This window comes from Chaetodon trifascialis, chromosome 1 (genome assembly GCF_039877785.1).
Source record: "Chaetodon trifascialis isolate fChaTrf1 chromosome 1, fChaTrf1.hap1, whole genome shotgun sequence".
Classification (NCBI taxonomy): Eukaryota; Metazoa; Chordata; class Actinopteri; order Chaetodontiformes; family Chaetodontidae; genus Chaetodon; species Chaetodon trifascialis.
Window position 1 is genome coordinate 5,522,831 of NC_092056.1, and position 20,008 is coordinate 5,542,838.

Below are 20,008 nucleotides of genomic sequence, written 5' to 3' on the forward strand. Positions count from 1 at the left end.
CTGAACATCAACCCATAACACAACAGACATGCACACTCAACATGGTGCCAAAACAAAGAAAATAAAAAAGTAAAAGAGAAAAGGGCAGACAGAAAAGAGAAGACAATATGTACTGATGATGGTGTCAAACCTGAAAGTGTTGATGACTAATGCCATGTGTCTGGCAACACATTCAACATCTGGAGTGTCAAGCAGGAGCCGTGTATAGCTCATATCATGTTGTGTATACATCAGCCTGAACCATGTGAATAATGCTGAACAGTCCAGATCAGTAATGAAAATGTCAATCTAAAGAAATGGATGTTGAGTTCTTTACAATCTGTGCATGATGTACGGCAGAAATCTTGTTTTGAGCATAAAAACACAAAAGATAACCATGACACACATTAAAATACTTCATCAGAACACCTGCGATCGTCAAAGTTTCATCGCTGTGTCTCTAATACAGCGAATGACCTCAAAAAGGGAAGGAAACACTCGACAGTGGGAGCCACCACACAAGCAAGCAAGGAAAAACACAGATGCGAGTCAGGAGGCTGGAAATCACTTCCATTCACTGAGGACACTTTCTGTGAATGTCATCCAAAGACATAAATGCAACTACGTTAAAACATGATCTAGGTAAATGCAGTTAAAACGGACTGAGCATCCTTGTTGTGGTAGTAAGGATGTGCAGATGCCACACCAATAACACTTTGTAGTCACGGTGGAAAATGTGTGCATCATAGTGCATCAAGAAGACTCCCACCAGTCACACAGAGCGGGATGGCAAAGGAACAGAGGGGGACATTTAAGACATTTAAGGTGTGTCCTCTATCTTAGTCCTACTGTATGCTGGAAAACAGGGTGTAAGACAGGTATAGGTCACTTCAAGGATAAAGAAATGCCTAGTCAGGGTGCTAAAACAAACTATCACAGCAGACATAACATACCCGGGCTGTCAGGGGCATCTGAACAACAAAGACAAAACACATCATAATCAAAGGAACGGAACATTTTCTATGGCAGCTATTCCACATGGAGTGGAGCTATTGAGTTAGATTACCATGCGTCACCTGTTTTTTCTCTCTGTTAAAGTGAAAATCCAGCCTAAACAGAATTCATATCACCCTCTCAGGCTACAAAAGTCTGAAATATTAGCCAGTTTAATAACTCTAGTCCCAAGCGCAATTTTAGTCACTGTGAGCAAAGCATGAGTGATTTGTCTGCGTTCTGCATAATTTATCTTGTCTTGTGTTCAGAAAAGTTAAGACTTTAATAAACAGCTGAATATGAGCATCAGCTGAGACTGTGGTTGGATATATTTTGCTTATGTTTTCCATTTATGCCAATAAAACCATATATCCTGCAGTTGGTTTGGATTGCTTCCTCTTTCTCTGTTTGCTTGGGAAAAAAACTGCCTTCCCACATTTATCTGCCTCCAAACCATACAGATTTGTCCCAATGTATGGTATAAACTACTCCAAACATGTTTAATATGAGCACATTCTACACCATCAGCTAATGGTATTAGAAGAGGTTACAAAAATGTCAAATTACTCAGTAGTTTGAGAGTTGTTCATCTCTGCAAATGAAGATAAAACCAACCCAGACTGTGGAGACAAGAGAAGTGAAGTCTGTTTTTGGGGTGGATTTTCCTTTTACTCACGAGAGAAAAACTGTTGCTGAACATATCCTCAATATTCTCCTTTAAAATAGTGCCATATCTGTTTGGCAGTCCAGTGGGAAGAAAGTCAGGCTATGAAACAGCTCTACAAACCTGCTTGTTCCATTTCCTCCTCAATATCAAAATTGAAATATTCTTTTACCCCCCCAAAAAATAAGTTGGACAAAGAAATGAAAACAAAAAGGCAGAGAAGATAAAAGAGTGAATTAATGAAGTAAGAAAAAACTCTGCTTTTCTGTTTAGAACTGCTTTTGGTCTTGTTAGTGACGGGTTAGGGCTTGTTAATTATCACAGTTTTTTAAGTATATTAAATGTTAAGATTCAAATGAACAGATCTCTGTATAATCTAAATCAGTAAGATAAAAGAGAATGAAAAAATTATTTAAGAAACAGTTACATGAGTGCAAGCATGAAGTCAGTGTTTAAAAATATATTAAATGAGTTCAGAAAAACAAAAATATTGAAAAATCACTTTTATTGACTCTTTATAAACTCTCCCTACACTATCTGTATATTTTGTACTATTTTTCTCATCACCCTCAAAGCCACACTGAACAACTAGGACAGACAATAAACACAAACACCAACTTCATGAGGAATTTGAACAGACGTGCAGGTGGTCAGGTTAGCTGCTGTCCTACCTTTCAGACTGGGGAAAGGTGTTGCTTTGTCCCTCGCTGCCTTGTTGGGAAGAGCAAGGTTGGACAGACTGAAACTGGTGCCATGGTTCTTGTAAAGGTTGCCTGTAGTGGGTGTAATAATAACAGAATCACAAACAGATGTGACGGTCCAGCAGAACTAATCAAAACAGTGATAAACCCGCCTTACTAATACGTAAATGACCATATCTAGAAAAAAACCTGACTCAAACTCAGTCATGATAACAGAGGACTTCATATAAAACAAAACCTACTGATGTAACTCATCCGTTAAACCTGGCAAAGCTGATTTTTTTTGGGTTCCGGCTCTTTAGCTGCTAAATGCTCCACTACGTTCAGCTGGACGTGAGCTTTGTCTGCTGTGTGGTGCTGAGCTGGCAGCATACAATGCTTTTCTTAAAGACCTTTTTCACTGAAAACAGCTGCTCTGCCTCAGATTGAGCAGCTCAGTCCTCGAGGAAACAGAAAATAAGAGTAAATTCTATGACAAAGCTACACTCACTGCACACTTTGGATTTTCATGTATGAGTGGGCATTTTTAAGCTTCAGCACACTGGGTGTTAGTCTTTAAGAATGGGTGAACTGGGTCTGACAAGTGCTTTTGGTTTTGGTGCTCAACTCATCACCACCCACAAAAATGATTCCACTTCCCGTGTTTTACAACCTGGACCTAGCTGATAAGACACCAAATGAAACTGAAGTATTCTTACTGGCAAAGGACATGAGTCCTCCGAATCCGTCATTGCTGCTGTTGGAAATGGTGGAGTTTGGTGAGCTGTTGCGGGAGTCGCCCTCCCCATCAGACTCTCCTGGGAGCCTCAGGCTACTGGGACGTAAAGGACGCTGTGCCCTAAAAGAACGGCCAACAGACATTAACCGTGCGTCACAGACACAGAAACATAGGCACACTATGGGAAACTCTGAACCATTCACACCACATCACACCACCAAAGATTCAAGACCACCATGAATGGAGAGCTTAATTGGACATGCTGGGTCATGACAGAGAACATTTCATGGTTTGGCCAGAGAGCCCGTTTGAATGATGAGAATGCATTCATTCAAGTGATGAACAAGTTTAACACACTTGTTGCCATTGAGGTTCTGGTTGAATCGAGGGGTGTATGACTCCACTTGCTCCTCTGCATCAGGATCATCCTCTGAGGGGAAGCCGTACTGAGGCTCAAAGTATGGGTTGTCATACTCTTGCTTTTTGTTGGCTGGGTCCACCAGGCCAGCATCAGCTGCAGGTCTGAGGAATGGCTGACTGATCAGTGCGGGGACAGGGTTCTGTAAAGCGGCACTCGCTGATGCTTCGATTTCAGGCGCATCCCCCTGCTCCTGAGCACACAGATGAATGGGAATGATTGAATGTGGAAAATGCCTCCTGTGTTTGAATAAATACTGTTTTCCTTTCTTTCATTTTAACACCGATTGGATCAAGTCTGCATTATTCTAGTTTGGCTTCTGATGAATATGACAAACATAAAAAACACTTCAAAAATAAATATCTGTCCAAATTAGTCATCAAAATATCAGACTTTTAGTTTCCTGAATGTGAATTTAAGCTTCAAACTCATTGGAACGATCACACACGTGGTTGACCCCCTGGATAATTGTGCTGGGGCTTGAGCTTGCAGTTGTGCTGGAGCTTGAGCGAAGAGGTTGTCCATCAGAGGGTTCGGCAGGTCCGTCCCCACCGGGCGGACCCTCCAAGCCACGACCTTCCCTGAAGTCCTCAAAGCATTGAAACTCAACCTCGCTAGCGTCTCCCAGTGCAGCATGGGTAGGCGGGTCCAAGCCTGAGAAATCGAGGTAGACCGTTAGGATGGATGGAAATGGTATGACTGCGGTGAACGCACATCTTTAATGAAACAACAACTTACTTGGTGTGTCTCCCTGGATGTCACCTTGGATCATCTCACTCACAAGGTCTCCGAGTGAGGAGTAGGATGAGCTGGAGTCATCGTATGCCTCACTGTCACTACCACTGCAACAAATCAAATTTATTACCCAGAGCTCCCAAACTGAAACTACATGCAACAAGTAGTAAAATAAAGCAAGAACTCAGTCAGCAGATTAAACTGGACTGTTGTCCTGAAAAGGATCTTGTGCTTTTTCACCTGTCTGTGGGGTCAGACTCATTGCCCTCATCCTCCAGGGGACCAGCCATAGCTTCAACCAGCTGGGAGCTTCCATCATACACTCGGTAGACCACTGGCTGTAGCTGGTGAGCATACCACTTGGGCTTGTCTCCGATTAAGGAGGGGTCAAACACATCTGAAACAGAGGTGTGCAGAGAATAATGTTTCTAAACATACTGCTCTGGATCCAGACCACGTTCATCTGAAATGAGCCTTACTGTTATGTATCCTCTGAAAGGCGAGGTTGGTGGGATTGAGAGCCCACTCTCCATAGAACTCCACTGCCTGGGTGTGAGAAAGTTTATCTGCAAAGGCAGAGCGTCGTGGCCGAGAGGCGAGAAAAGAAGACGACTGAAAAGCCACCACGGGCCGAGGGAAGAGGCGCAGGGTGCGGGTGTGCATCTGGAACCCCTGGAGAACGTTTGGGGAGTTGAAGAACCGTACCATGGCGACCCTGGAAAAGAAAATAAGTTGTCAGTGACTGAGACATTATTAGATCATAAGTATGAAAATTCTTCTAAATGTTGGTGTTGCATTAGAAAAATACATTTGTCAATCTTAAAATATATATCTTCTATCCTCTTCACATGTTTGCATATGTAAGATAAATATTAATAAAATCGGCCACTGCCACAACAAACAGGTCATTATCAGGCCAGAAATTTCATGCATTCGGTGCAGAAGTCATTATTTTCCTCACATACAGCAGACAGAGAGCAACATGACAGCTGGACAACAGAAAGAGGCATTTGCAGCTTGCCTGGTAGCAACATCCACAGAATCAACGTCATTGCCGTAAATCAGAGGGTTGAACTCTGTGGAGGACGGCGAAGCTTTATCTCGCCCGGGCGGCAGCAGGGGCATCTCCTGACCTTCCTGGAACTTCTCCAGGTTCAGAATGGGTTGGGTGTTCAAACTCATACTGGCCAGGGCCTAGAACAGGTGACAGTGACACAAATTACAAACACAGCAGTGGATCTGAAGAGAAAAACACAGCGCTGGGATGGACCACTCCCACGATTGGCATCAACATTTAGTTAAATAATTTCTATGCTTAATGGGACATCATATAAACCCTTTGCCCTCTCTAAAGAGGTAAACAATTAGGGCTAAAGTGACTGCTTGAAAGAGAACAGGGGAAAATCTGGTTTAAGGGATTTTATGATCCAAATTGCTAAAATTGATCGAAATGGTAAACCCTCTTTTTACCAAGCCTCTCTGCTGCCCAGTAGTGAGCTGCAGGGAAGTAAGAGATGCTAAAACTTAAGGGTCCCGACCCATGTTTTCCCCATTTTCACTGTTTTGACAATTTTACTTTACTCTTCTTACATACAGCCGCTGGAGGATCAGCTTTGTGCATGTTGATGCCTGTGGTGGGTGGGTCATTTTGGAGAGGAGGGGCACAAGGGAAGTAAGTCACTATGCATGGTTTGCTTTGAGGGAACTGCTGCAGACTCAAGAGTCAATGTTTAGCTTAGCATAATGGAACATTTAGTTGCTGGGTCTGGATGAATGTTAACGCTGTCAAAGTGATTAGCTTCATCATATCTTGTTTTGGTTACGAAAACACTCACTGATGCCAAGATAGATGCACGCACATTCAGTCATGCTCAAGCCAGAGCTAAGCAGTTTATCAAAAACTGGTCCGCATCATTCGGTGACACTCTTATGCATTTTATCCAAGTCTTGAAGAGTAAGAGAAAAGTAGTGACAAGCAAAATAATGTGAGAGAGAAGATATCCGTGCAGGGGCATTACACATTCCACAGGAGGAGAAATGAGTAACCTTATTTTCAGAGGAGAAGATCTGCTTTTGGGTGATCACGGTCAACCTAACCAGACACTAGGAAGGGGATAAGAGAGATGCGAGGAAATCACATGAAGGCCTGGGATGATAACTTCGTGACTGACACTGGAACAGCACATGACGGCCCTTTGCCTTTCTTTTCTTTGTCTCCTTTCAACAGCACTTCCCTATTTGTCTGTTTTTGCTGACAGCCATATTAAACATATTTTGGGGCCACTCAAATGTGACTCAAATAGATCTAAGTTCATGGAAAAATTCCAATGTTATATTTGATGAAAGAGGTGTTTTGTTGTTTCATCATTTCCATTCTCAATGCTGCAGTTTACTGGAGAAAGGAGATAAGAAAAGATAAATGTGGGATCGTTTTGACAAGGTGATGGACGGCCAGTAGTGCAAGAGAGAATTGCAAGACTGAGCGAGAGTGAAGAGAGAGAAAAGACCAACAGAGAAGGAGCAATATGAGGAAAGAAGAGATGTTTTTACGTGAAAGACAGTGAGAAACACATACAAAGCAATAATGTGACCAAAAACCAGACTTCACCTACAGAATCCAGCCACGAAAAGACACATGAAGGCCATCCATGGTGACCGACTGGGACAAACCAGTGGTTACAATGGAGTGGAGATGACAGATACAAAACAGCAGATCTTATCAGAAACAAAGATAAAATACTTGCACAATAAAGCACCTGCAGCTAAATAAAGGCTTTTCTAATCGTTCAGAAAAAAAGTGTCGGGTGAGCAGAAATAACACAACCACTATTTTTGTCAACGAAAATAAATCAGTCACCTCTTCGGACCGATTTATTGCAGTTATCTCGTGTTAAGTGCAAGTATTTTCAGTGACTCTCACATCAGCAGCATTCTGCTTTGGCATCGCAGTCTTCCGATTATCAGGGAAACCATCTTCAGTGACATTTTCTCCATTCACAGATATCAATATTGTGTGCTTGTTTCCAAATACACAACTGCTAATCTGAGGCTCTGAACACTCCTACACACCAGCCTCTCCATCACACACCCGAACACAGGGAGAGAGCTGCTAATCACACACACACACATACGCACACACACACACGGCTCCCGAACCGGCTCTGATTCAAGGCAAGTTAAACAAAATCAAGGATTTTAACAGAAAATCTGTTTCTGAATTGGTTTCAAAAACACGAGGCTATGTTTAAACGGAACATGTGAGGAAAGTTCTATGTTAGATGTGTTCAATGAGAAAATAGAATAAAAATTGAACACATGAAACCGCTTCGGTGTTTATATTGACTTCATAGCTCATGAAGCTTTGATCCTGCCTTCCTGAAAAATCCTTCGCATTTATCTGCAGAACACCTCCATTGCTTTTATTAAGAATTATGTCTGACTTGAGCAACATGCCTTTGTCATTTAAATGGGTGATTAAAAGGTGAATGCTGTCATTTGTGATGGAATCTAGGAAAACCCGTCGGATGTCGCGCTGGCACTTTTCCAGGAAAACGTGAAAATAGGTCGAAAGTCAAAATATTGGTGAAATTGGGTTTTCATTAAAATATTATTTTACAACATCTTTTCTATCGTTCCTGAAAATATCTCATTATATTTTGCTTGTTTAATATGTTAAAAACATTATATGAATTAGACATGCTGTTTGTCGTTACCTCCTACGAATGAAAAACGATCAGCGCAGGAAATCTGCCCCTAACTTGTTAGTCTACATAGCCTACGAAGATGGTTTTTCTATCATAGTTGGGGTGACCAGATGTCCCGCTTTGTGCAGGACAGTCAGGCATTTCCATTGCTTTTCACACGTCCCACAAATTGTGACGTTGTAGCGAACTGTTATTGACGTTGTCGCTAACAATTCGTCAACGTCACAATTTCCGGGATGTGTGAAAGGTAATGAAAATGCGTGACTGTCCCGCACAAAGCAGGACATCTGGTCACCCTAATCATAGCACATAACTTGAAGACGAAGTCATATTAATACGCATTTTTGGAGATGGAGAGAGTTTGAGGTAGCTGCTCATGTTCGGATTTAGAATCCTTGTTTTTAAACCTGTTTTTCTCAAAATTCTGCTCCAAATAATCCTACTGATCAGCTGACTCTGAGTGATCATAACACTTGATACAAACCAGATATAAAAATAATGAAAAGAGATTTGAAAAGAGCTTGAAATAAGCTATTAAAATCTCCAAAAGGTAAAAATTTCAACATGTGACTGGTTTTCCCCGATCCCATCACATTTTAGTATGTTGGTCTAATTTTATAGTGAAGAAAAATGATTGAATGACTTCATTCACTGTTGCCACTTGTGAGCCTGACATTTCTGCCTTTAGTCATGCAAATAAGAGTTTAAAATAACTAGTAAACCTAAACTGACAGTAAGTAACTTAATACCCTGCAGAGGTTTCAGAATTACTGTGGAAAAACAAGGATGCATGGCAATCCTTTACCAGCCAATGAGCATGCTCAGTGATCATCAGTGGTTTTCATATTTGCTAAGATGAGACTTTGTGTGATATGCTGTTGGTGTGCTAGCACTACGAAAAAGAAAGAGTTTCCATGAATCAGAACCAGATTCTGATGTTCTGTTAGATCACTGGGTTAGGGGAGCAAGTTAGTTACTACCAGCATTACTAAAGGTTTTGTTTGGGTAGCAGGGTCCTAGAATCTGATTTTACCTCCAAGAGCTAGAGCATGCAAGGAAAATGGGAAAAAAAGAAAAGAAAAACATTTGTTTGTGTTAGTGCACTTCAAAACCCATTTCAAATGCTCTCACACTCATCACAATACATACAACTGTGCTGAAGAAGGAAGCCCCTACTCTTCACACTGCTGAAAGAGAAGTTTTACATTCACATAAGAGTGCATTTAGCTAAAAGTCACGGGAACACACATCAAAGGTCGGCTCCAGAGTAATATGTGCCAGAAGTCCCACCGGTTTGGGATGAGGCCTGGCTGCCACAGCGCAGCAGAATCAGGAAATGTTACACTGATAAAAAAAATAAAATAAAATAAAATGAAGCCAAATCACATGCAGTACCTGCTTCAGATGTTTCTTCAGCTCGCCTGCTTCGGGCTCTGGTAGAGGTGGTAGAATCTCTGCACTGGTGGGTGCTATGACCTGTAGACAAAACACAGATGGATTAGTCATTATCTGTTAAATCTTCATTAAAACAGACAAAGCAAGATGAGAGGGAGGAGTAGATGCATGTGGGTGTTCTGACCTTGCTGCTGTCAAGGTCCACGAGCCACAGATCATCTGGCATTTTGAAATCAGCTTTGTAGAGGAAGAAGCTGGCTGGTACACCTATAATGTAAGGAGTGGGGGCAAGAAGGAGCTGTGGGGAGGAGAAAACATCATCAACGTCAGTCAAAACACACATCATTTTCAATTAAAAAGTGCACGTTTAGTAAAAATGCTCCATTTATTTGAAATATTTTTAAAACAAATGGCAAGCTTTACCTGTTCAGCAGACGCCATGCATGTCGGCAGTAAGGGGATGACAGGGAACATATACTCCAGAGGGTAGATCATAGCCACGAAGGCCATGACACTCATCGACAAAGCATTGTAATCTCTGGATTGAAGAATGACCTGAGAAAAGAAACAACATACAGGTTTTATACGGCAAACATGACAACCTTTAATGTTCCTGTGCGTCTGAGGCGTTCACTGCACCGTTATCTTCACACTGTCACATTTCAATCGACAGATATATAATCACTTAGCTGACTTCCTGCTCTAGTGCTCTGTAACACAATTAGTCATCCAATCTATCCACATTTCCTCTTATTGTCTGTAATGTAAAAGATGTGAAAGTCTGAATTTTGCCTTGGATTTGTAAGCGAAATATTAGAAACTGCATGGTTATGAAAAATTCATTTGGCAGCACAAAGTCCTTGAAAGGGAGTCGCTCTGAAAGCTCTCAGGCAGCACTTAGTTCAGCCGGGCTGAATTTGATGATGTACTACATTCATCTCCAAAAAACCAAAATGGATGAAAACAAGATGGCAGCGTTTCATACAGGTAAAGAACGTGTTTGTGGGGCTCGACCCAGAGGAGGAGAAGGTTGGAGGGGCTGCAAGCACTTCAGCTAATGGACGACTGCACTACCAAATACCTTTTTCTCAGAGCTTCTACTGAAGTTTTGAAAGAAGCTGCAAACGTGACTGATGGGACTAAATGAATTGTGCAGGAAATAAAAAAGGACAAAAATGTTGATTTAGAATTCAAAATATCTGCTTTTATGCTGAAACTTTTAGGTAGGAGAACACCTATTTAGGTAGGTGGCCCGGATAAATTCTGCACTTGAGAAACAGCGAAACTGTCCAGTATTCATCCTGCAGCATGGTGTTTCAGCACTGTGCCTGAAGCTGTGAAGCTTAGGTTTGATTTGGGTTGGCTGCAGATGAGCCTGTGCATCAATGTCACCGTAAACCAAGAGCAACAACAGAACACCACACCAGCACCAGCCAAACAAGGACGTCTATTACATCCTTGCTGATGCTTCCAGTGTTAATGATAGGGGAGCCTTTCCGTCACATGGTGTACGCTGTCGTCTCTTTACCCATCATGCTTTGTCCGCGCTGCAGTAAAATGGCTTCAGTGAGCCTACATCTAACAGAAAATGTCTGATGAAGGTCACACAGGGCATTTCTCAGGAGGTCTTTGAAAAAGCTCTTTGTCCAGGCGAGGACACAGAGCTGCATTCCAGAGGACACCACTGACCAATCACAACAGATTTTTATATAGCTTTGCTTGATTTTTGAAAAAATCTGTTTGGTCTTCAATAAAATGCAACTGAAGACAACCACACATCTCCTTCTGGTCTTTGAAAACACAAAGGAAAACAAAGACTCAAATGAAGAGTGATTGATAAGACAGTTTGCATCTCGAACTCACCGCCGCACTTGTCCTTACCTTGTGCTCTAGCAGAACGCAGCTGAGGACCTGAAGACAGGCGTCCACACCCAGCAGCTCCAAGGGCAGGTGCAGGGGGAAGTCGACCATGGAGAAGCGAGAGTTGTCAGGCAGGGCAAATGTGAGCGGCCGTTTGAGTTCGTGGGGCAGGACTTCCACATCCACGCGCCTCTGACCCGCCAGTGGTACCGGTGAACGCAGCAGCCGGTACACCCAGGATTCTATCTCCCGCAGGTCGGCCAGCAGCTGGCTGCCTTTCTCCTCCACCGACAGCGCCCCAGTGAACACCCGCCACATGGTGTCCCTAGGAAGGACGAGAACCAAGTGTATATTCAGAACTCACTGTGTGAATGTTTCAAATACATTCTTTTTTAATTTCATTCCAGATTTGTTTTTTTATTAATTTTGCATCAATGTGGTGTCTCCAAACTGTTTTGGACCAAAAGTCCAAAACACAAGCTATTCAGTTTATAAGCATGTAAAATAAAGAGAAGAATAGCAATAGCTGGAGAGAGACAGGTAAGACAGGAGAGAGACGGGATGACTCGCAGCAGAGGATCCAGGCTGGAACTGAACCTGAGCTCTGCATTAAAAATAAATAAATACAAATAAACTGAAAGAACTCATACAAATTGTATAAATAATGCAAAATGGAACATAAATATCAACGCAAACGGAACTCGTAAGATGTAACACCTGGAACTGATTGTGTGTCGAGTATTAAGCAGAAAAAAAACGATTACAAACTGACATCATATACAGTGACTGTATTAACATCGACGTAATCAAACATGTTCTACCAACATTAAAACATTCAGATTGACAAATACATTATTGATTTCAGTCAACAGTAAGTTTAGGCGTAAAAACAGACCAAAATAAATCATTTGCTCATTTTTTTACTGCCATGATGCTTCAGCAAACAGCCAGTGAAACCAATAATATGATGAGCAAATGAGAGTGAAAACAGAGGAGAGGCGCTTAAGCAATCGACGAAATATTGATGTGAAAACCCTCCACTCTGCACGCGGGGTGCCATTAAACCCTTTTGGAGTGTATACTTAGTGTATGCGTGTGGCAAGGAGGGAGATAAATCATTAGTCCTTTGGAGCCCTCCCACCAACTGCAGCTGCTACCCAAAGGCAGCCAGAGACCTCAATCTGTCAGAGCCGCCATAGCACAAAGCGCTCGCAGCCATTATGCAATGGCTCTCCTCCTTCTCTGTCATCGCCACACATTTCAACCAATCACGTCAGCAAAAAAAGATTCTCATGTCTGTTCAGCCTTTGGCTTGAACGGCCTTTTTCGAGGTTGTCTGAGAAACTACAGTTCTATACTGATGTTACGTGGCTCCGCTGCAGCATTTTACCGGAGGAAAAACTGTCGAGGTATGAGATTAACTGTGTATTACACATTCCTGCAATCCCCAGTAGTGATGAGGGGAAATGCTGCACTGGTTTAAAGCTATAAATAGAAGACTGTGGAGAAAACATGTGCACCTTGGGTGACCAGCAGTCATACTGGGCCTAAGCCAGTGTGAAGTGACAGCCTAATTAACACTTTGTCACTCCAAATCGTAATCTATTGAGTCAACCGTGGCAAGAGATTAACCAAAAGAGCTCCGCAAATACTGCCAGGTCATAACACAACGTCCCAGTGAAATACAGTGTACAGCGGTGGAAATTTTCTGCAGCTTGAATAAAATCAATCATGCCGGGTGGTTGATTAGGAAAAATCAAAACACAACATGATCAACTCTTTGCTTCAAGAGTAAAAATCACAGTGCAGTGCACAATGCCACTTCTTCATCAGGCTGTATAATGCAGTTCTTGTACACTTTTACTGTTTTTACTTTCTGGTTTAGGGTAACAACTTTTGCCATTTTTAAAAAATGGTACACAACTAAGAAGTAGCTCAAATGTCAAGAAATGACTTCACACACACAATTACATTTCCTATTCTTAAACACTGTATTTGTACTTCATCTGAACCTCTAACACTTAACATATTTCTAAATGCACTGTGGATTTTGTGGCAACACAAATGGTTGCCATAATTTGTCATTAAGGTGGAGTGTGATAGCGTAAAGCGTGCTGTGAAAACATGACACAAGCTACAGATGGTCTGTAAAACCACATGGAGCCACAGACAAAAGCTCTCGTGTTAATTTCTGCAATACAAACATACAAGGAACAGGTGGACAATGAGAGAAGCAGATGGGGGCAGAAAGAAAGCAGTAGGCTGAACGCAAAACATCAGCATCATCAGCCTTCTAAACTGCAGCAAAAAAAGGATTTAAAGATTTCAATGCCATGTCAGCATGAAAGCAATGATGCTACTCAACATCTTATGATGAAGACAAGTTATAAAGCATGAGTTGTATTTACCTAATTATCTTGCATTTTTAAGCAGTGCTATAGGTGTGCATGTACAGATGTACTATGGGCAAATGGCTAGAGGCTGTGAAGTCAATTATATTACACGATACACACATTTTGGAACGATGCACTGACCATCTTGAAAGCTATAAATTGATAGGATGATAGTGCATGTCATGTATTCATTAAAATCAAAGGTTTTATCCCCTTGTTAATATGAACGTACTCAGCAAATTTCACAGCAATCTGCCTGTTAGATAATGAGCTCTTGTGATCAAAGATGACATTTGGCCGAGGGGTGAGACAACAAGAAAGGTCACGGAGTGTCAAAAGCAATAACTGCTGATCATCTGACAAGCATGAACGTATTCTGCAATTTCATAGCAATCAACCAGATTTGGGTATTTCTATTATACAAAGTTTGTTCTGACAGTGGCCGTAAATACTTTGATAGCACCACCCTCCAACCAAACCATGTGCGAGTGCCTCAACCTTGACAACACTCCATGTTTGCTTTAATGTGCACCAGGACTGAATGGTAGTGTTACACGCAAACAACAGAGAGGAGCTGCATGTACACTTAAAGATGTAATCTTAGGCCTCACCTCTGGGTGGCGCGAGGGAGTCCAGCTCTTTGGGTTAGCCTCTGACTGCAGCAGTCCACCAGCCTCTTGAGAATATATAAGCATTCCCTGAAGGTGGAGAAGAAGGGGTAGTGGCTGAGTATGCACAGCGAGGTCAGCGTGCTGTTGCGGTTCCTGGCTGCCATCTTTGCAGTACGCCGCCTGTGCTGTGGGGACTTTCCAGCATTTAGCTCAGCACCTGGTTGCCCGCCCTCTTCTCCGGGGGCAGGCTGAGGGGCAGACTCAGCATTGTTAGGTGGAGATAACGAGGAGGGTGGGCCTCCACCGCTGCCATCAGAGCCCTCACTGGCGGCGTCCACCGCCTGTGCTGCTGTCTCTGTATGGCCACTCTTGTCCCCACGAGTGCGGTGATGTCCTCGCTGAAAGGAACGGTAGAAGTTGACGCAGATTCCGTAGCGGGTGATCCCTGAGTCCTTGTCGGTCAGAGTGAAAACAAATGAGGAGTCGTCACGAAGGCTAACTCTGCGCTGGCGTATGCTCAGGCAGCCCTCTGGTTGGCAGAAAAACACCACGTCCGGTGGGAGCGGGAAGTCGTGGTGGTCCTCCAGCGGGTAGCGGCGGAGGAGCTGAGGCGTCTGGGCCACACTGTCACTACTTGGTTGCCTGGAGGGGAGACGGACAAACATTTGTTTTGTTTTGAAAGCAGCGACGCAGGTTGTGTTGCTGCATCCATAGAACTGGTCTCTGTGCTGTTACAGCTCATATCTCACTTGTCTGCTAATGCATCTCCCCTCATGTATCAGCACAGTTTGGAATTTAATTTGAAAGGGTCATTAAATGATCAGAACCATTTCACAAAGGAGTAATCAAAGCCTTTGAACACTTGACAGTGATTAACAAAGCCCTGATAGTAGCCCAAAGGTTTCAGAAGCCAATTCTTAACCACATTTGGCCAAGAATACAAGAACCTTTTAGAAAACCTGGTCAAGGGAATTAAACAAATAACACCCATCCAATCCCACAACTCCAAAATTGCCTTTCAGCGAAACACTTAAATCCTAAACGTTCCAGTAGAGATACTCAGCGGCTGACTCTAAAAACAGTGCAGACTGGACAGTTCTCGAATTTCACTGTGTTCATGTGAATCATACTTTTCCCCTGCAGCTACTGTGCTTGAAACAATGTGCTACTGTACTTCATTATGCATGCTACATCATGTGGGAGTGCACTATGTGTGCTTTCAGATGAGGTATCTGATGCTGCGATTATGACCGATTTTCATCAAGTAGAGCTGGGACATATATTTTTTGTGAGACCACCCTGGAACCTCTGCAAAAACACCCCCTGCAGCAGCAACTTCATAATGTCACTGAAATAAATATGTTGACTCAGATATCACTTCTTTCAGTCAAATTCTTACCTTGCTCCAACCACCACCAGGTAGTCAAGAAGGCGAGGGCACATTTTCTTTTTCTCCATTTTGGATTGACCACGTCCTGTATGTCACGGCATCCAGGATTTGTGTTCTCTCTTGAGTCAGTGGTGCCTTTCCATCACAGGTGGGAAAGTTCAGGTGTGAGGTTGAAACACAGCTCCTTGATTATCATTGTGATGGCTCAAAAAAAAAAAAAAAAAAAAAAAAAAAAAAAAGAGTTAAACCTGTAACACAAAAAAAGGGAAAAAACATTTTAGGTCAAAGGTTTCTATTAAGGATGTGCTTCACAACTAATTTAATTTGTCAATTATTAATTTGATTAATTAATTATAAAACAGATAAAATGAAAAAAAGCTATTTCCTTATTATTTCCTGCATTTCATAAAACAAAACTGTAGTGTGTACTACCTTAATTTGATGTTGCATTCGTTGATAAAATGTCGGGGCACCACCTTCCTCAGCTAAGAAGGACTGCAGAAATTAACTGCTATAACGCTGATAAATACTAACGAATGAACTAACAGTAAACCAGTCTGATAACCTGAAGTGTAAATTCTGGATACAGGGATCGTATATATTCAGCTCAAAAGGACACCATCTAACCAGGACTTAAATCAAATTATCATTTATTAAGCAGAATTGTGGATAATGGGTGATGTACCATGAACAATAAGACAGAAGATGGGAGGTGATATGACAGAACACACAAGAAACTTATGGCAACACAAGGGTAAATAAATTGGCGATAGTGAGAGGCAGTCTAAAAGGAATAATGGGGACGCGAACGCAGAGTTAAGGGAAAGACGATTAATGGAGAGAATTTGGACGAATTGTCCGTGACGGATTATTTTAGACTGATAGTACAAATTAAGAGTCTCTTCGATGGCCGGTCGAAGAAGGCTACGAAATTAGTATTACTTGCCTAAATTTACTAATGAAAACAAAACAAAACGTTGGGCTAAAGAGGAAGTTAACTTTGAGGTTTACGGCAAATTATAAGAATACGTCTTCTGAAGATTATTTACGCTACCCGGAATGGCTTGAAGTAGCTCGAAGACGAAAACTTAAGGAGCAAAACGACTGTGCAAAACTTAAGACAAAAGCAAAGAAGAGAACTCAGCTGAGAGTAACTAGACGTGAAAAGAAACAAGGGAACAGAACTAAAACAACTAACAAAAAACAGAAAGAAACAAGGGAACAGAACTAAAACAACTAACAAAAAACAAAAATCTACTGACTGTATCGCGCACTACACGCAGTTTTTAAAGGTCGCTCCGGGGCGTGTCGAAAGGCAGGCCATCGAATCACGTGAGACTCTTTGTGACGCGCGGTGTAATCTCGCCTCATGGAGCTGAACTAATCAAAGAATCATACGAGGGGCTCATCTGCTTCTCACTATGGTCAATCACATATAATTTCAATGACCAATTTTCAATGGCATTTCAACACTGTTCACAGCATGCATTAGACACTTTCTATGGTTGGGTGAAAACATTAAATGATAATCATGGTACAGTTTTATCCTAACAGGTATAATAACTCAATGAATAACTAATACAAAAATAAAGGTAGGAATAAAGAGAGGCAGATTATATTTGTCAAGAATGATTATCACGATTACGGTTACTTATCGATAAATGTGCCAAGTCAAGCATATTCAGTCTGACAGTTAGGAAACTCTGGATGGCAGTATAGTTTTGTGGTGACAATTCATACAACTTTTTATAAAACCGTTAAAATCACAACTTGGTCATACTTCGGGTCAGAGATACGGGAAAAACATCAATATTATGCGTACCCCGAGTCCTGTAAGTTGAAAACGTGAAAAGTTAAGTTTAACATAAAAGTCTGGTTATCCTGGGGTATTGGGAAAAAGCACACAAACATGAGTCACTAGTTGCTTCAAGGGATGTCCGGTTTACGACCCATCAGCATTTGCTGATGTTTGTGGATTCCTCTGAGGCCTGCCATTTGTCTCTTCAGGCAGTCTTGTTGTATGGAGTCCTCGGGCTATTGGGGAAGTAATTAGCATAGAGTGGGACATCCTGGTTTAGAGATAGGCGCTGACCTTTTGGCTCTCTTTCTTCAGTGTGTTAGTAAGGTAGTTTACTGAGCCAGACTTCCTGTCTCTCTTCGAAATCAGATTGCATTATAGGTAAACCAGACGGTCTATAATTCAATCAGTTGGCGGGTTTACACCTCCATTTCCCTTGAGTGTCACCAGAAAAGGAGGGAAAGAAGGGGTCAGTTAAAGGCCGGTTCTGCTACAAAACGTATTTCTCATCTTATTGTTCAATGCTCTTTGGCAACTTTGGCAAGCACAGACAAGTCCACAACAATAAAAAAGACATTGAATAAATGGAATTGGAGATGCAGCCATGCACTGAGAACGAAAGGGAAATCTAATTCATACATATTCAATCAGATATAGCTTAAGTTTCTGTTGAGAGGAGTTAAAGGATTCAATTTAGACTGTCTCTCCACAAAGTTATGTTATACTCCAGCGTCTATTATATAATGATTTCACCTAATTTCAGTTAACTAGTGTTAGCTAAATCTGCCGTCTCTGATAGATTTCTATCCGTTTAGACATACAAACACACAATAACAGTTTAATTTAATGTCAAACGTAATGGACAGAAAGACCTTCTGTCTGTTTTATCTCTATTTTGCGATGGATCAAGCTTTATCAGGGGTTTTAGTTTTATCGAGCACTGTACAGTTAGTCTCTACCATTATTCAAATGCTGAACCCAAAGACAAAAGCAGACGGTGTCGTGTCCTATAATTCACCACAGCAGCTACACAAAGCCAGGCATCGGTTGGCTTTTTACTTACTAACAACTGGCATTTCTGGTGCTAACTAGCAAGGGTACCAACGTTTAATCAACCAGCCGGCTAATCATACACATCCCTGGTTTCTATGGACAGACTGAAGTATGAACCAATGACAAAAAACATGGATGTGGTTCACTCCAAATACATAACACCAACCAGTCACATGATTTTTCAGAGGTGCAAAATTGGGTTAAATATGGCATCACACTATCATGATTAATAGTCTCTATAAAGAAGCTGTGCAGTCTACTCAGTTTTGAAGTAGTCTCCACTTGTCCTGTACCCGTCTCATTGACTGCTTCAGTCAGTTTAAACGGCTTTTCATGAGGAGCCTTTCAGCCCACGTAGCAGTCATTGGTTCACATGCAGGTAAGTAAGGAGAGGCATGAAATCGACTTTGCTTTTTCAGATTCATGAGATTCAGGAGTTTTTTCAAATGAGAGCGAACAGAGAACAACGCTTGTACTGTCCCAGAGATTAAAAACACGCAGCAGACAGCTTATCAAGGACGCAGTTTTACGACGGATTTGCAAAAGAAACCGGAAACCTTTTCCTCTTCTAAAACTCAGAGTTCATTTTGTTTGTGAAAAATCTGAATGTGGTGGGGGAAAGAGCCCTTGAACATGACAGGGATAGTTCATTTTGTAAGATGTTTTCTTGCTGTCGAACAGCATTGTTGCTCTGCTGAAAATGTCACTGCAATGTCACATCTACATTTGACTTTGCAGGAATTGAAAAGACGACAATTATGCCATGTTGACATCACAAATTCCCATTTTACAGCGCGATCATCTCTACCAGACAGAGTGCATGGTAGACAATGAGACAAAGCTGGAGGAGCACAAAAGATGTCAGACATGACGAGCTTACATCAGCAGCTCCAGTGCAAAACAATGTTGCCCTCATTTTATCCAGTATGACAAAAAGGTAATAAAAGCAAATGTATGTGTTTTCGCATTGATTTTTCTGTTATGCCTATTATGTCTGCTGGTAGTGTTTGTTGGAGGATAAAGACTTTTCAGTAGAGGCTTGCTGTTATTGTAAGCAGCTTAGTGGCCTTGGTGGAATAAGCACTCTTCATAGCTTGTACTATGGCCCTGACAGCCCGGTGACCGACAGGTAGCTGCAGCACGCTCAACCAGCACCTCCACAGATGACTGTTTCCCACCATGGAGCCACTTACAGCTCCAGTCTAGCACCCTCTCAAGATAGTGATTAAGAACTTGGCACAGCAGGATGAAAATTTCTTAAATGGCTACATAAACTGCATGTTTACAACTGAACAGCTCCCACTGACAACATTACAACATCAGAAACAACATTTCTGCTGCTTCGTTGACAGCACATCGCAGAGCAGGCCATGCTTACGTCAACCAAAGCTACACCAGCAGTACCGGTGCTTAATCATGTCAAAGGATCAGCAGTCTGGATGTATTCTTGTAAAGATGAGACTGCAGAAGCCACTGCATTTAAAAAACAAGCACACCAGGAGAGGGTAGGGATGATGCTGGGGTCAACTCAGAAGACTTCTGCCTAAAACTATTTGCAGAAAACGATTTCTTTTCACACTCCCACAGATATTTCCT

The 20,008-nt window shown here is 42.0% G+C and overlaps 1 protein-coding gene across 16 annotated transcripts in view; it reads right to left on the reverse strand.

The window, feature by feature from the left end:
- The window catches only part of madd (MAP-kinase activating death domain), a 41,929-nt gene extending 26,148 nt beyond the window's left edge, over positions 1 to 15,781 (reverse strand). For 9 of the 16 annotated variants that reach the window (XM_070966203.1, XM_070966143.1, XM_070966161.1 and 6 more), the window contains exons 1-15: positions 15,571 to 15,781; positions 14,172 to 14,813; positions 11,189 to 11,492; positions 9,731 to 9,862; positions 9,492 to 9,605; positions 9,299 to 9,388; positions 5,230 to 5,402; positions 4,688 to 4,923; positions 4,449 to 4,605; positions 4,212 to 4,315; positions 3,922 to 4,127; positions 3,413 to 3,666; positions 3,036 to 3,175; positions 2,308 to 2,409; positions 1,760 to 1,801 (exon numbers count right to left, since the gene is read on the reverse strand). In XM_070966203.1, coding sequence (XP_070822304.1) covers positions 1,760 to 1,801; positions 2,308 to 2,409; positions 3,036 to 3,175; positions 3,413 to 3,666; positions 3,922 to 4,127; positions 4,212 to 4,315; positions 4,449 to 4,605; positions 4,688 to 4,923; positions 5,230 to 5,402; positions 9,299 to 9,388; positions 9,492 to 9,605; positions 9,731 to 9,862; positions 11,189 to 11,492; positions 14,172 to 14,813; positions 15,571 to 15,629 — 2,755 coding nt within the window. In that variant the 5' untranslated portion in view covers positions 15,630 to 15,781. Of the gene's footprint in view, positions 1 to 932; positions 951 to 1,759; positions 1,802 to 2,307; positions 2,410 to 3,035; positions 3,176 to 3,412; positions 3,667 to 3,921; positions 4,128 to 4,211; positions 4,316 to 4,448; positions 4,606 to 4,687; positions 4,924 to 5,229; positions 5,403 to 9,298; positions 9,389 to 9,491; positions 9,606 to 9,730; positions 9,863 to 11,188; positions 11,493 to 14,171; positions 14,814 to 15,570 lie in introns of all 16 variants that reach the window. The other 7 variants (XM_070966211.1, XM_070966134.1, XM_070966178.1 and 4 more) reach the window with 5 other exon arrangements.
- Positions 15,782 to 20,008: the final 4,227 nt, after the last annotated feature.